General features: G+C 40.3%; 1 protein-coding gene across 2 annotated transcripts in view; it reads right to left on the reverse strand.

The window, feature by feature from the left end:
• ggnbp2 (gametogenetin binding protein 2) overlaps positions 1 to 17,077 on the reverse strand; it is a 46,479-nt gene extending 29,402 nt beyond the window's left edge. The window contains exon 1 of one of the 2 annotated variants that reach the window (XM_073053537.1): positions 16,634 to 17,077. In XM_073053537.1, coding sequence (XP_072909638.1) covers positions 16,634 to 16,726 — 93 coding nt within the window. In that variant the 5' untranslated portion in view covers positions 16,727 to 17,077. The remainder of the gene's footprint in view (positions 1 to 16,633) is intronic. The other variant, XM_073053535.1, reaches the window with a different exon arrangement.
• Between the last annotated feature and the right edge of the window lie 929 nt (positions 17,078 to 18,006).

The raw sequence follows: 18,006 nt of genomic DNA on the forward strand, positions 1-18,006 counted from the left end.
CAAATCAAAAGGTGAAACAAGAGGCTTCCTTAACAAAGCAATGCATCTACTACAATCCTCACCAAAAGCAAATCTCATTGCCCGACTCATTTACCTTAGTCTCTTCCTATCACCACCCAAAATATACATCAACTTGTGCAAAAACCTTCACTTTGAGCCTCTTTTTGCCTTCTAAATTTTTTAGATAATTAAACATAAACATTTTTATACACTCAGACCCCGCACAAATCTGATTCTTTCCAAGGCGGTTATTCAATTCTTTACTGAAATTATTTAAACGACAAAAATTCATTTCAAACAAACTTCTCAAGAGCAGTCATCACTACAATAAACAATCAATCAACCCATGAAAGAGCTCTACATATGCTCTGAGCCACTCATAACTACCGTAGATTCCGGACTACAGAGCGCACCTGATTAAAAGCCGCAGGCTCTAATTTTAGAAATAAAATCAATTTTTTAATTGTAAAGGCCGCACCGGATTTTAGGCCGCACCGCTACTTTTAAATATACATACGTATCGGTAACACAAATTACGTTGCATATACTTTTTTACTGAACAGCACGAACAACATTCCAATATCTCCTAGCGACTGGTAAAAATATATATACTGCAGCCTACCAGGAAAAGTTATTGATCGACTTTAACTTAAAAGCAGCGTTTTCGCTCGGGTCTAATCGGGTCTGACGCGCTTGCGCAATGCGATCGGGTCTAATCGGGTCTGACGCGCTCGGGTTTTGCTTTTCTTCGAGTATTTTCCATGTTGATGAGGGTGAGTACAAATGACTGATTTACAATAATTTAATTGTGAAAGTGCGCTTGATTTATCGTACAATTTCATTGGACCTCTGTGAACTACTCATCAATTTTATTGGTCTACTGTTACGAGGCAAAATGTTTACGAGGCGGCATGAAAAAAAACCATGTATTAGCCGCTCTGGATTATAGGCCGCGGAGTTCAAAGCTGTTCAAAATGTGGGAAAAAAGTAGCGGCTTATAATCCGGAATCTACGGTAATGTATTAGTTCATGATTTGCATCCCTTGCATGTAAACATTCTTGCTCCCATGCCAATTTATTCTATTTTTTTCACCCACAATGTCTGAAAACAGCCTGCAACATCCAGTGAGGGTAGTACATCTAAGATGTCTAGGAAAAGTTTTAGCATGGATATAAAACTGCAAGTGTTGTGAAGCTGGTGAGCATCAGGCTGATGTTGGTGCCCCTTTCAAATTGGTTACAGTGATGATCAGAGCAATTATAAAAAATGCAGACAAGATCAAAGTTTCTGCAATGATGATCTCTACAGTCTTGACAAGCAGTGAACCAGCATTCCTGCAGAAGTGGTTCACCTTCCACCCAAAACCACTTCATTACCCCAACCAATGGATCAAGGAGTAATATTGAATTTTAAAGTCTATATTTGTCGCACATTCAAGCAACTTGCAAAGGAAACAAAAGATCAAGACAAACAATCCATCAGGCAATTTTGGAAAAACTACAACGTCATGAAATCTGTAGACAATATCAGAGCAGCATGAATGGAGTGTGGAAGAAGCTTTGGCCAGAAGCATGCAATCACATCCTAGGATTTTCAGGCAGAATCAGTCATCCAAAACATCACTGAATTTGGCCAATGAAGCAGGATTAGAGGACGTTAATGATGCCGATGTTGAAAAGTTACTGCATTCTCATTAATAACAAAGAGCTTCCAGAATTGACAGAACTGGGTGAATCTGAGGACATGGATGGAGAAGAGGAAACACCAACAAGAAACCTCACCACAAAATTCCTCAGCACTAGCATCACCACAATCGCACAAACCACGGACCTGTTCATCAATAATGACCTTGTCTGGGAGCAAAGCAAAAGGCAAAGAGAGGTGTTCTTGACACAATTTCCTGCTACCGAGGACTGCTTCTGAGAGGAAACTTAAGAAAAAGCAGTAAAATTGCAACCCCTATTTGACGAAGCCACAGTGAGGAGGACGACCGACAGCCGGTCACTCCTCCAAGATATAACCATCATCCACTTCCTTCCGCTGCTGCTGCGATATATTGCTGTTCCACTGATGTACAGGTCAGGCCTACTTGCAACTCCACAAATTACTGTGTACACATTAAAAAAAATCAAACTCCAGATGCATGGTATTAATTTATCAGGCACACATGTCTATTTACATAATATTATAATGACCCCTTATTACCTCAAATTGTTAAAAATATTAGCACTCTAATACAAAGATTGCAGTTACCCTTTAATCAAAAACAGTTTCTTTCTGCTTGTACAATCAAGCTCTTTACCATGGAAATAAACTAACAGTCAAACTTACTGAACCAGTCTCAATAACATGCAAAACAATTTGGTACAATGCAAATAACTATGACAGCATCTTAAACCCAGGAAAATATTGCATACAACTTCATAAAAACAATGGTAAACAAACTCGACACTCAACAACTAGAAAGTATTTGAAAACACGGAGATAGTTGTAAAGATAGATGTTAGTGTATAGATGTCTGTACATGGCAGAGACCAATAACACAAACAGTACTGCAGGAATTCCCCAGAAATTCTTTCTATAATCAGGCATGATGTATGACTGGAGAGCTTTCTTGCCCTTGAGGTCAGTGCAAGTGTAGTTTAAAAAAAAAATCACAGCTACACTGTCTTGGTTAGGCTCCCCTCTAAACTAAATCACTGGGAATGAATAGCAGTTGTTAAGACTACTGTGACTCCAACAGTCACTCTGACTAAAGGCTGATATGTACTTGTGTGTATGGGCTACACCACAGCCTGCGCTGTAACCCTGACTTTCGCTTCTGTGGTGCTCTACACCATAGTGAGCATGCATTGGTGTGCGCCAAAACACTAGTTGGTGGTGGGGTTTCTATGCCACTGTGTTGAGTTTCTTCATGAGAGACATGGATGAGGAAATGCATTTCAAACATTTTCGCATGTTGGCAGGTAGATTTGACGATTTGGTTCATCTATTTCACATCGGTTGTCGGACATGGCGGAGAAGCAGCAACCAGAAATGCGGAGGAGGAAATGCGATGCTACCAAACAGGCCAATCACAGTTGTTGCACTCTGCATCGCCGCAGCGCGCTAGTTTTTTGTGGAGGTGCACATCACCCTATGGCATAGGGTACGCGGTACTTACGGCGTAGATGCGACGCACAAGTATAAATCAGCCTTAAAATGGAACACTTTGGCCTCAACACTAAGCGGTACGTGTTGCATAAATCTAATACTTCCCATCAGCCAGGTCACACCATCCCGACCGTAAAGTTTGGCAGCTATGGGGATGCTTTTCAGCAACAGGGACTGGAAATCTGCTCAGAATTGATGGCAAGGTGAATGCTGTTAAATACAGAGATCCTGAATAAAAACCTGATAGAAAGCTTAAACCAGGGAGAAAGTTAGTCTTTCAGCAGGACAATGACCCAAAGCACACTGCCAGAGTAACAATGGAGCAGCTTCAAATGAAGAAAATTGATGTTCTTGAGTGGCCTAGCCAGTGTTCCAACCTTAACCTGATCAAACATCTCCAGTATGAATTCAAAATTGCTGTCCACAGGTGATCCCCAAATAACCTGGCACAACTTGAACAATTTTGCACAGGAAATGGGCAAAACTTACTTCATCACATTGTGTAAAGCTAATGGAGATTAATCCAAATAGACTACCGGTTATCATTGCTGCAAGAGGTGGTTTGACTAAGTATGAAGCAAAGGGGGATATGTTTGAATTGCTGACATTTCGGTTTTTGAATTTTTAGACAGAATCAGGTTTAATATCACTGGCATATCAGTACAAAATAACTATAAATTAAAGTATACACCTGTATATTAACAATTTAATAAGTAGTGCAAAATGAGAAATAAAGTATGAGGTAGTGCTCATGGGTTCAATGTTTTAATGTTCAATATACTCGCTGGAATTTAGAAGATTGAGGGGGGATCTTATTGAAACGTATAAAATTCTAAAGGGATTGGACAGGCTAGATGCAGGAAGATTGTTCCCGATGTTGGGGAAGTCCAGAACGAGGGATCACAGTTTAAGGATAAAGGGGAAGCCTTTTAGGACCGAGATGAGAAGAAACTTCTTCACACAGAGAGTGGTGAATCTGTGGAATTCTCTGCCACAGGAAACAGTTGAGGCCAGTTCATTGGCTATATTTAAGAGGGAGTTAGATATGGCCCTTGTGGCTAAAGGGATCAGGGGGTATGGAGAGAAGGCAGGTACAGAATTCTGAGTTGGATGATCAGCCATGATCATACTGAATGGCGGTGCAGGCTCAAAGGGCCAAATGGCCTACTCCTGCACCTATTTTCTATGTTTCTATGTTCTTTCAGAGATCTGTTGGCAGACGGAAAGAAGCTATTCCTGAATTGTTTCCTCCTCCCTGATGGTAAGCAATGAGAAGACGGCACTTCCTGGGTAGTGGACGTCCTTAATGATGGATGCCTCCTTTTTGAGGCATCACTCCTTGAAGATATCTATTGAAGAATGCTGAGGAGCCTAGTGCCCATAGAGCTGACTGTGTTTACAACTTTATGCAGCTTCCTGTGCAGTGACACCACCCCCCACACAGTGGTGCAGCCAGTTAGAATGCTTTCCATGGTACATCTGTAGAAATTGGAAAGGGTCTTCAGTGACATACCAAATCTCCTCAAACTCCTAATGAAATATACCTGCTGTCACACCACCTTTGCATTGATATGTTGGGCCCAGGATAGACCCTTAAGAGATAATGACACCCAGGAATCTGAAATTGATCACCCTTTCCACTTCTGATCCCTCGATGAGGACAGGTGTGCATTCCCTCATCTTATCTTTTCTGAAGTCCACAATCAATTCTTTGTTCTTAATGTTGAGTGCCAGGTTGTTGCTGTGACACCACTCAACCAGCTGATCTATCTCGCTTCTGTATGCCTTCTCATCATCTGAAATTCTGCCAATGATAGCTGTGTAGTCAGCAAATTTATAGATGGCATTTGGCCACATAGCCATGGGTGTAGAGAATAGAGCAGTGGACAAAGCACATTTCCTTGAGATGTGCCAGTGCTGATTATTAGTGAGGTAGCAATGTTATTTTCGATCCGCACAGTCTATGGTCTTTAGTGAGGGAGTCAAGGATCCAGTTGCAGAGGGAGTTACAGAGGCCAAGGTTTTGGAGTTTTTTTTTTTGATCGGAACTGCAAAAAAGATTGTATTTAACACTGAGCTCTAGTCAGTAAACAGCAGCCTGATTCAAAAATTAGTATTGTCCAGGTGATCCAAGGCCGCATGAAAAGCCAATGAGATCGCATCCACTGTAGACTCTTTGTGGTGATAGGCAAATTGCAGGGGGTCCAGGTCCTTGCTTAGACGGGGAGTTAATTCTAGCAATAACCAACCTCTCAAAGCACTTCCATCACCGTTGATACAAGTGCTCCTGGATGATAGACATTAAGGCAGCTCACCCTGCTCTTCTTGGGCACTGGTATAATTGAAGTACGTGGGAACTTCTGACTGTAGCAATGAGAGACTAAAAATGTCTTTGAACACCCGCGCCAGTTGGTTGGCACAGGTTTTCAGAGTCCTATCAGGTACAACATTGGGGCCTGTCACGTTGGAGGATTCGCCCTCTTGAAAAACATTGTGACGTCAGCCTCCAAGACACAGATCATAGGGTTACTGGATGCTGCAGGGATCCTCATAGCTGTAGTTTTATTCTCCCTTTTAAAAAGTGCATAAAAGGTGTTGAGCTCACCTGGGAATGAAACATCACAGCCATTCATGTCAGGTTATAAAACAAGTCAGGAAATTCCAAAGTTCAAAGTAAATTTATTATCCAAGTACATACATGTAACCAAATACTACCTTGAGATTCCAAGGTGCAGCCAAGCCCAAAGGTCAACACACCCTTGTCTTCATTAATGATACAGAAGCTCAAGTAACAACACAGTCAAACAATGCTCATTAAAATTTGAATTACAAAGTAACTGTACTTTTAAAATCCTTATTCAGTTCAGCATTAATAACCAAAGCTACACCTCAAGAATTAAAGTGTTCTATCTTAACTGCACTAATCAATTTAGCAATTTTCCTTTTTAAATATTAAATTGACAAAGCTGAGAAGAATTAATTACATTGAAATACTGTACTAAAAGGGACATTATAATGAAGGTCAAATGCATCCGCAAAATCCAATTGCATTCATATTCTGCAGGGTTGGTATCTCTACACTCAGGGGAAAACTTGTCCAGACTCCACCCCCCATCCTTCTTGATTGTGATAAATTGGTGTCAAGGATATTGCAGACAAAATTTCCTAATCTATCAAGATTAGAGATTAAAGAAAGACTTTTTTTTAAGCAAACATTGATCTACATTTAACTGTAGAACCACAACAAAATCATTTGAGCTCTTGTATATGAAGTTTTTGTATATGATTTGCAAAGTAACTTAAAACAGACAAGATAACCAATATGCACTCTTAGAAACAAGGACATTTGTAAAGTATTCTGAATTGAAAGTGTGATGAGGCGATATAAAATTTTGATCAAATAATTGCAACTTCATTCATCCCTTCATTAATTCAGGTTTGGATGGAATATTCATCCACAATACGAAAAAATCACGCCATTTCTCCAGCATAAAATTGCTTTCAGCAGAAACACTAGCTTCTATGTAACCTGAAGTTGGAAGCTGGAATCTTTATTGCATTTTCTTGGTGGGGCATGACTCCTTAAGTGTCAAAGAGATGAAATCATGTTTCTAGAACAAATTACAATTAAACGGGAAATACCAGCCTTTTAACCAACACAAGACAAAATTAGGGTCAATTCTCCCACATGGCTGTAAAAGACTGTCAAAACTACAGGACTCTTGAAACCAGAATTTTAATATGCCTCCACCACCCTTTCAGATAGCAAGTCTCAGATCATGGCTACATGAAGGTGCTTTACCTGATATTACCCCCATAATTAGACAAGCTGAGGCATCCAAGAAAAAAAACACACAAAAGTACAAGTTGTTAGCCAGAAAAAGATGTGTGAACAATCCTGAGGTTATGCTCAACACTTGTAACCTGTAAAATGTGAAATTGTTTAAAAATTATCCAAGCTTAGGGTTCATTTCCCTGCGAAATGAAAGGCCATATCTGCCCATCAAGTTTTAGCATTCACAAAGGAATCCCATTCCCATTATTTTCCATGTAACCTATTCTCCCCATGTTCACATCAATTACCACCAGATTTTAGCTTTTACCTTCTCATTAGGGGCAATTTAAATGGCCAATCAACCAAATTATCCACATATCTGTGACCTGCTAAAAGAAACCAGAGGTCCAGATTGAACCCAAATTACCATGGGAAAAAAAACCACTAAAATTTTGCACATACTTGCAATTAAATAATCCCTGCTTACACAACATGGTACTGTCATTTTTACTGCTGTAAATGTTTACATTTTCAATTAGTTGGTCACTAAGATTTAATAAAAGGGTGTGAGAGAAAAGTAAATAATGGAAAACTACGATGAATACTAACTTGTATTTGTCCATGGATAGATAAAACCACATTCCCAGTGATTTTATACATTGTGAATAGAGACGCACTATAATAACGTTCAATATTTTGTGCAGTTGCCAACATTGTACATCCAGCTTTAAAGCCAGATTTGACCAAATATCACTCAGAACTTAGTCACATCAAATTTAAGATATTAAGTACTTCAAATAATGAAAATAAGAAATTAAAAATAGTGTAAATATTCAGGTTTGAGAGCATCTGGAGTGAGAATATTTCAAAGTCAGGCCAAGTTGGAAATCGTAAGCACTCTAAGTCATAGATAACATCAAGAATGGAGGCTCTGTCTGTGATGAGTGGAGATAAGACTAATGACAAGAACTGGCAGTCCCAGTTGAGAGGGGGTAAAGGCTTGCCCCTAGATCATCTGCAAATGGCTTTTAAGTAGAGTGAGGATGGCATGGTCAAATTTTATTTCTCTCTCCCTTGTTCCCCTGCAGCACCTCCAGATGAAGCTGCCAAAATTGAAAAGGGTCCACTAAGGTTTTAATGTCAGTGCCTAGATCTTCATTTTCCTGCATTCCCTTGGTCCTCCTTATCCACCAGCTTCACCAATGCAAAACATTGAAATTTCCTACTGTTGGTAAAATATCAGAACTTGAACAATCTCCACTGCTATCTGACCTGCTGAGTACTTCCAGCACATTAATTTTAGTGTAGTATTCTTAAAACTTGTGACTCATCATAATCCATGGAAAAACCAAAAAAAATATAGCTGTTAACACAAGGTCTTTTTTACAAAGTGACATTCTATGTTACTATTTTACAAAATATTTTTCCCTGAGTTCTTTAAACTGTTTGGATCAGCTAACATGGACAGGAAAACAGAACTGGAGAGCCTTTGTCAGTTTTTCATTGTAATATTAGTTTTCTTGTAGGAAATTTGAGACATCACTATAATGTATGCTAATCTAAACCTAAGCAATTTTGCAGTTGCATCATTACACATATTTGGAAGAGGAATAACAGCAAAAAATGCCTTAAAGCTAAATGATGCTATAATTTTCTATTAATAAACCCAAATTAAGGATACCCACTAACAAAACCAAAATTAATTAAAAAGTCCAGATGAAACATTCACTGTTACTCAAAAAAGAATACTTGGATGAAGTGCACCCTTTTGTTGTAGAGAGGAAAAACATTACAGCAAGTGTATTTTGGAGAGCACCATAGTTCATCATATGGATTACTTAAATCCAATCTGGTAACATTTTCTTCTTTCCATCATGCTGCAAGATGTAATTCATTGAGTAAGACCAACCAATACAATGCCAATTGGAAGATCCAATAATCAAAAGTGGATGTAAAGCAATGAAAACAAAATTTGTGCAATTCCAAATACATACTTTAGGAATTTTATTTACCAGTAATCAAATCAAACTGAAGCTTAATGTGCAGAGTTTAAAATATCAGAACCTGCGTTTGTATTAACCTATAACCACTAAAACTAGGAGTGATTTCAAAAACACTGAACTCTTAATCAGGTTTAAAAAAATGCATCTTCAGTACGGCACCTTATATTATGTCAAAACCTTATAAGCCTCCCATCAAAAAGAAAACTCACTCACTCCCATGCTGTCACAGCCCCAGCTTTCAGGAAAGGCCTGCTCATACACAATTTTTCAAAATTCTTCAAAATAACTGTTCACAATTATAAACTTAATTCAAAATTCTTCTGGCAATACCTTAACGAACATGCCTACTAACCAATGTTCAATGACCAATAATGGCATTAAAAAAAACTTATGTCACCCCATAAATGGTCAAAACTTCCAGATGCTAACACGAAATATAACATCAACATGCCTATCCTTTGACCAAACGTTTATTCATCCCTTGGCTTGGTGCAGATCATTATTTATTTAGAGGTATCCTTCTGGTCCAATGAGCCCGCATTGCCCAATTACACCCGTGTGACCAACTAATCTACTAACCCATGCATCTTTAGAACGCGAGGGGAAACCAGGGCACCTGGAGGAAACCCACATAGTCACTGGGAGAACACACCAAGTCCTTACAGGGAGCAGCTAGAACTGAACCCAGGTCACTGGTGCTGTAATAAACATTTCTGCCACACTGTGTCATCCATCTAATATTTACATTCATTACTGTAAAAAAATTTCTGCCACGCTCACATCACTTCCAATATTGAAAAGGATCAAGCGTTTAATTTTACAATTACACAAAGCACAATTCACTTCTCACCAAAGGGTAAAAGGGATTGTTATGAACTGGCATAGACTCAATGACCTAAAGAAACTGTGGAATAAGGACTTAACCGTGATCACTGGAACACAACGATAACGTTGCGGTTAAGACTGATTTATACTTGTGCATAAAGGCTATGCTGCAGCCTACGCCGTAGCCCTGATTTTCACTTCTGCGTCGCTCTACACCATAGCGAGCATGCGTTGGCGTGCGCCACAATGCTAGTTGGTGGTGGGGTTTCTATGCCACTGTGTTGAGTTTCTTCGTGAGACATAGAGGAAGAAATGCATTTCAAACATTTTTGCATGTCAGCAGGTAGATTTGACGATTTGGTTCATCTAGTTCATATCGGTGTACGCACAGCCTACAAACATGGCGGAGAAGAAGCAACCGGAAATGCGATGCTACCAGGCAGACCAATCACTTGTTGCCATCTGCGTCACCACGACGCGCGAGTAACTTTTCTGGAGAGATGCACGTCACCCTACTGCATAGGGTACAGCGCAGGTACGGCGTAGTGTATGCGACACCTACGGTGTAGATGCCATGCACAAGTATAAATCAGCCTTTAGCATAACGCCATTACAGCTCAGGACATTGATGTTTGGAGTTCAATTCCAGCATTCTATACAAGGTTTGCACGTTCTTCCCGTGTGTGTGTGGGTTTCCACCAGATGCTCCAGTTTCCTCCCACAGTCCAAAGATGCAATGCAATGATTCGTATGTTAATTGGTCATTATAAATTATCCGACTGTTTGGGTTAAGTTGGTGGGTTGCTGGGCGGTGCCACTCAGCAGGCCTGAATGGCTTGCTCCGTGCTGTGTTTCTAAATTAAAAAATCTCTTGATTGCCATACTTATTTTAAAACTATTGGACTAATTTCTGCCAAACTAGTAAAAGATGGCAGGCAGTTTCTTTCTAAAGGGATATTGGGAAAGCCATTGTGCTTTTTCAATCACATGACTCAATGTTACACAACATCAATCTCACTCCCACTCCAGTAACTGATTTAGGATGAATCCAACAATTCCTAGTAGAGCACTAGTAGGTGCTAGTAGAGCACCTGTCTCACAGCTCCAAAGAACACAGCTATCTGTCTAGCTTGTGTGTTCCTTCTGTAGCCACATTGAATTCCTCCAGGAACTCCAATTTCCTCCCACATTGCAAAGACATGAGGGTTCATAGATTAACTGGCTACTAAACTGTCCCAAATGTAGGGTGGGGAGAAATTGCAGGAAATCTGGGGTAGAATACATGACAGGCAATACAAGTTGGATAATGGGATTGTTGTGAACTGGAATAAATTCAATGACTTAAAGGAATTATGGAATAAAGATGTAACCATGACCAGCAACTCCCACCTCTCAAGTTATCACCCAGTCAGATGTCATTACACCTAGGTTTCACTATTTCAATGCACTCTTGATTGTCTTTTCTTTGGACATTTTCCACAAAAATCTAAAAAATTTGTCAGCATCCTACCTTAGACAAGACCCACTTACCCAAACTAGCAAAACCTTCATCATTACAATCTACAACACTATGACCAGTTTGCTGCACTAAATAGACTTTTTTTGTTCTACTTGGGTTTTCTTGTGAAGACTGTATATTAACTGTTTGATTCGTTTCTCTTGCAAATTCTCCTTATGATACAAGTCTGTGATACTGAAAGGAAGTGTTTCATTGCACCTGTGGATACATATACTTGTACATATGGCAATAAATTTTGACCTGATCTTCACTGATGGCCTGAATTTTAAATTTCCCACCAACTTCAAATCCCTATAACCTTGCACAATTTCTAACCACTGCAACCCTGCACTCCTAATTCTTGCACACCCCATTGTCCATCTGCTCAAGGCATAACCTCTAACTATATAATGCTCTTTGAAATCTGATCCTTGACTATACTTTTGATCACCTGTGATAGTCAGGGTTAACTTGCACTTGCTGCAGTGACCCATTTTGGGCTGCCTCACAAATTCTGACTATCAGCCTAGATTTCAGTGAATTGAGTGTACAATCTAACAAGCATAACCAAAGAGCCAAGTAACAAAAGTAGTTCAAATCCTCAATCATCTCCAAGAATTAATATTCACATCAGCATATAACAGAAACAATTATAATAGAAAACTGAAAGAATGGTGAAATAGGTTTGACATTTCTAAAGATGGAATGGTGGAAGTAATTAAACAGAACAGCTGAAAGTGTCACAATTAGTAGGATAAAGTGAGGTGGGAAAAGTGGAAAAGGAGCATCCAAAGGCAAGGCAAAAATACATTTTAAATTTCACATGAAGAGACATAGGCACTGGCTACCTAATGCAAACTCAAGTTCAATGTGCACAAGGAAAAAGAGAAAAAAATCGGGAGATTTGGCTCAGAACTGACTGACCAAATCTTCATAAAATAACACACTTAAGGCTATTTAAGATAGCACATTCATGGGTTAACTGTTCATAAATAGGTGGAAGAATGCAAGCAACATAGGAAGTGATTCCTAGTTTGAATACGTGGTTTAGCTATGAAGCCTGGCTGCCTAACCTGTTTCCAATGGGACTTGACAGTATGTGTCACTTTCTGCATCAAAAAGGTTCCAAGTTATCAAGCTGAAGACCCATTCAGAGAAATCAGTTATGTTTTAATTTTCTGCCTCAGCAGACCACTAGGAGAGGCAGGCACCACAATAAACTGGATAGCACTGATGTAGAAAGTGGAAGAGGTAGAATGGATGTAGGCAATGTGGTGTAAATAGGCACTTTCCAAACAAAATATAGGAATTTAGTACAGAAACAGGTTATGCATCCCATTCCATTTTTTCCATCAAGTACCAATCTATGCTAATTTCCAACACATTGTGTGTAGTCTTCTGTGTCTGCCAATTCAAGTGCTGATTAAGGTACTTGGTAAATGTTGCAGGAATCTGTTCCTCCACCACTCCCTCAGGCAGTTCACTCCCAATTCCACCCATTCTCTTCCTCTCATCCATTCTAAAACTCCTACACCGCAATCCCAAATCATGCCTTCCAATTTCAGGTAGGTCTCTTGTGGGGGGAAAAGTTATTTGCTGGCAATACTATCCACGCCCCTCAATCTTTAACATCTCACTCATATCCCTTCATAGTCTCATCCACTAAGGAAAACAAACCCCAGCTTATCCAGTCTCTCCTCCGAACTAAACACGCCATCCTAGTAAATCATTCCACATTCTAGTGCAATTATGTCCTCCCTACATATAGTAACCAGATGCGTACTCAAGAGGTGGTCCAACCAACATTGTATTTTATTCTTTGGATAATGAAGGCAATTATCCTGTATGCTTCTGTAACCAAGACACCTGTTCTGCTACCTTCAAGGAGCTTTGGACTTGTACACCAAGGTCTTTAACTTTCAATATGTATGTTGTCCCAAATGGTTCAACTCACAAATACTAAACACCAACTGATTACCATCCTTCAATTAATCAACAAATGCATAGTATACAATTATATACTGATTTACATCAATGTGCCCAGGTTTACAAATATGAATGATTTCATGGAATTGTGAATTTAACTGTAAAATTATTGTCAAAACAAGCCAATAACATCACCAAAAAAGAACGGCATAGCTTTAGCATTCTCAAAAAATGAATATTTGCAAATTTCTTAAGAAAATTCTTCTACTTAAAATACAAAAAAGCTTTTCAAAAACTCACATGCAGCTTCCATTATGATCTTAACATGTTACAATACCATGGTCAGGTCATGCAAACCAAAATGCCTTTTGATCCTTCAAGTTAGCTCTGCCATTCTTTTACTTCAGCACCACTTGCTTGCATTAACACATACACTAAAACTCAGAACCTGGCACCAGAGGGACTTTGATGATGACAAACTATAAGATTTTCCAGGCTGTTGGAGGCAATATTAACGTCCCAAAACTCAAAATATATAACTTAGTAATAGTAAAATTTCCAGTGAACCAGGTGAGATTAAAAATAGCACGGGAACCAGATGCCAAGCATTGGGTATTCTGATTGGCACAGTTCATCATCTTTTTCATGTTGGGAGTTCATCTTCTTGTGTGTGGCTTTTCATTGAAGGTGTTTCTTTGTATGTACTGGGAATGCCCACAAGAAAATGTATCTCAGGGTAGTATATGGTGACTTATGTATTCTAATAATTTCAGAGTTTTACTGTATCCTTTAATTCCCTGACCATCCAATAATCTAGTGATATTTACCCAAAATATGCATAACCGAGCCTTTAGTCCTTAAGGCAGATAATTCCATCCAAAAACATTTCTAATTAGTTCAGTCCTGAATGGCCAGCCTCTTAATTTAAGAATGTGACACCATGATCCTCAACATCACTGCATGTACCCTGTTAACCCATTTTTGTAGTTTTTTAAATTTTGTACTCGAGGTCTTGTCATATTAAACTTCATTTAACATTCCTGGGATATTAATCTGATTTTGCATATATTCTCCCATATACATTTTAAAGCATTTACCCAAAATCATAATAATGTGCTTCATGGTATCCATTAATGGTTGCTTACAGTTTATATTCCATGAGTTTAATTACGGGCTATGCTAGGCTGAATATTTGACAAAATGAAATGATACAAAGTTTACATTGAATTACATGACACAAGCAACTTTAGAAACAGGTGTATCGGGATTTGGTGACTTGGAGAAATGGGTTTATTCACAGTTATCAAGAAAAAAATCCCTTGCATAACCCAGTAACTAACCATATCTTTCCTTAAACGATAAGCCAAACAGTATCCAATTTTCTAGAAGTCCTATATAAACTGGAGAAAGACAGTCATTCTTGCATTAAACTCTTGCAATATCAACATAGTTTGCCTTCCAATTCCTTGCTATACCTGCATGTTAACTTTCAGTAATTCATGTACAAAGACAAGTAGATTACACTGAATGTTAACACCTTATGATCACTCAGCTTTTTAAAAAATCCAAATTTCTATTTTTGTTACCAAAATGGATGACCTCAGATTTTATCCCACAATGTATCCATATCAGTTTCAATTCAAGAATGATCCATTCCAACTCTTTAATCTTACTAAAGTCCTCAATCCACAGAAGTATACTAACTCCAATAGATGCTGTATTTTTGTTTAACAATTATGTATCAACTGGTCACCTTCATCCATTCTAGCACCTAAATCCAAGAAACTAAAATGTGTCACTATTTCCCTTCTAAATCTATAGATTCTCCGAAATCTTTAAATGGCCTGTTACTGTTTCCTACAGTTCCCCATCACACATCAGGTTAACTGTAGTATCCTTTTTTTCCTGTCTCATTTCTCAAATTACAAGTCTACATTTGCCACCTTCCAAACCATGGGAACCATTGGAATATGACAACCATCTTCTTCAAAACCTTAGGACGCAGTCATTGGGTTGTGTAGAATTAGTGGCTTTTAGATCCATTTTCTGTAACTCTAAAGCACAAATCAACTCTTTGTTTGCTTATGTTAATTTCTTAGAACTCTTCAATCACTAAATCTGCAGGAAGTGCACTATTTCTAGTTTGTCAGCATGTCGAACACCATCCCTCCAGCATAATGACAAAAATAGTTCTGTCTTTTTTTTGGATTCCCCAATATACTGCCACCCATCCAGCTCTGCAAGGTACCCATAGTTGGGTAGTTACAAGCCTTCCCTTTTGATCTACTATTTTCTTTACCTTCTTTTTACTGTCAAGATAGACTAACTGCAAGGCACTAATAATGGTCTAATTTATTTGAGCTAGCAAATGGAGGTCTACACCCTGAGACCCTCTCAGCTCAAAACGTTAATTTATTATTCTCCTTCATAGGTGCTGGCTGACTAGCTGAGTTCCTCCAGCATTTTTTGTGGGTTGCTCAGGATTTCCAGCACCTGCAGGATTCCCTCTGTTTATAACTTAACTGAGCATTGGGGGGGGGGGGCGCATGGGGAGACAGGAGAAAGATAGTGCAAAAACATAAAACAAATGGGAGACATGCCATCAGCAACAAGCTGGAAAGTGAACCTGTTCAATATGTAAAAGACAGTTCAATTGTAAAGGCCTACAGTCACTCAGTACCTAAAAGCAAGCATGACAAGCCACTCAAGGCACATTAAAGAGGCAGTGTTCTTCAAGTGGTAGAGGCCCAGCAATAATAACTGCACGTTGACATTGAAATCTACAGACATTTTGTGATGATTAAGTAGACCATAAGTAGCCACAAACGGTGGGTAACAATTTTTAAAAACCCTACATGCAGCCACTCTAGGCTAACATGGGAAATTACACAAACTGGTGACTGACTTAATTTTACGTCTTCAAAAAACATTTTGACAAGTCAATTCTGGACTACACAATAATATTATGAAGAAATATGTAAAAACATTAAAAAGATTAAATTTTGCAACTGACGCAAATACTGATAACATACCCCTATTCTAAAGAAACGACGAGAAATTTGCACTAAATGAAATATATCTTTGGCTCTAAAAATACTTGGGAAATTTTAAAGGAAGGTATATTATATAAACCAACGTTGAACTTCGCAACATAAAGCGCCCAAAACATGGCTTGCCAACCGGCCTAAGCAAACTCAAGTTTTATTGCTACGGACACCATTTCATTCCTGCCAGCCGAGTGAGCGAGGACGTTGGCCTCTGCGGAAATTTCACACCTTCTCTTCTCCGATAGAGGTGGTATCGAGGAGAGAGGGGAAAAAATCAACTAGTAGGCCCGGCTCAGCAACCAGGGCCTACTGCGAAAGCCCGGGGCCCTGCTGGGGCCTCCTCACCCAGGCACGGGTAGGGACAGAAGGCCCTCCCTCGCGCGGCATCACCCTTATTTCACCCACCGTCAGCGTGTCGTCGATGTAGAGCGGGATCTGCCTCTTCTCGAAGGGGAACTCTTCCTCGCCTTCCCTGCAGACGGCCACCAGGCGCGCCATGTCGACAGACGAAGGGGAAAGAAGGGCCGGGCCGAGTTCGAGAGAGAGAGAGGAGGGACGGGGAAGGGAGCCCTGACACCACCAACCGCCGCTACCTGGCGGGGCCGACGGCAAGATGGGTACGAGAGGCGGCTGCAGTCTGCGGGCACAGCGGTGGCAAGCCGGAGCTGAGGCGGCACGAAGGGGAGGGGAGCTCCGGGCGAGTGGCGAGAGGCCGGGGCGGGATCTGAGCGGACCAGGCGCAGCCTCGCTCTGGCGACGCCGCTCTCCACCAAAATATTCGAATAAAAATGGAGCGCGTCAGAGCCGCGGCACCGCCGGCGTCGCCGTCCGCCCCAGCAAAGAGTCCCAGCCAACCGGCTCCCGTCCCCACCTTCCCATCGCGGCCCGCGGCTCCCCCTCCCCCGCCCTCATCCCGCCGTTTGCCCCAGCCGCGTTTCTGAAAGGAAAGCTGGATTTCAGCCGGCGTCTCGGTCTTTTCCCGGCAGGTACGAGATACGTGGCGACAGATTTAAACGGCGACCTTTCGCCTCCCTCCACCCCCACCCCATCTGGAGACGTTGTCGAAAGTAGTTCCGCGGCCGCCGGCGCGTGACCGCGGAGGGCAGTGCGGGAGCGCGCTCCCGGCGCGGTATTCGGGCGCTCATTCAAATTGAGCCAAAAGCAGAGAAGAGGTGTCAGTGGTAGCGTCTTGGGGTTTTATATCGTAGACTGTGTTGGTCTGTGACTAATCGAATAGAACCGGCGAACAGGCCAGAGATAATAATGCATAACTGGGATTTTTTCAAGTAAATGGCAGCTGGTGAATTATTTTTGAAAATAAGAAATTTCTACAACACAATCTCCTCACAGGCAGCATTGTGGTAACGTTAATAAGCTTGAAAAGTATATTGCATGGTCACTTACTCCTTTTTTTTCTCTCTATAAAACTGGGTTTCAATACTTCTTTGTACACGACATTGTTCACATCGAAAACATAAATTATACGCTAAAGAGATTTATTATCACTGATTTATATGACATGACATTTGTGGTTTTACAGCAACAGGTATAACTGGAACAAAACAAAGTCTGTGATAGGCCATGGTGGTGTTGTACTGAGATAGTGATTTAAGTTCTGCAGGTTGGGTCAGGAACCGAATGGTTGAAGGGAGGCAGATGTTCTTGACCCTGGTGATCTTGGACTTCAGATGTCTGTACCTCCTGCCCGGTTGGTACCTGCAAGATGATGGCATAGCAGGAAATAATTGCCTTACTGAGATAGCATTTCATGTTGATAC

Source organism: Hemitrygon akajei, chromosome 8 (assembly GCF_048418815.1).
Source record: "Hemitrygon akajei chromosome 8, sHemAka1.3, whole genome shotgun sequence".
In the NCBI taxonomy this organism is placed as follows: Eukaryota; Metazoa; Chordata; class Chondrichthyes; order Myliobatiformes; family Dasyatidae; genus Hemitrygon; species Hemitrygon akajei.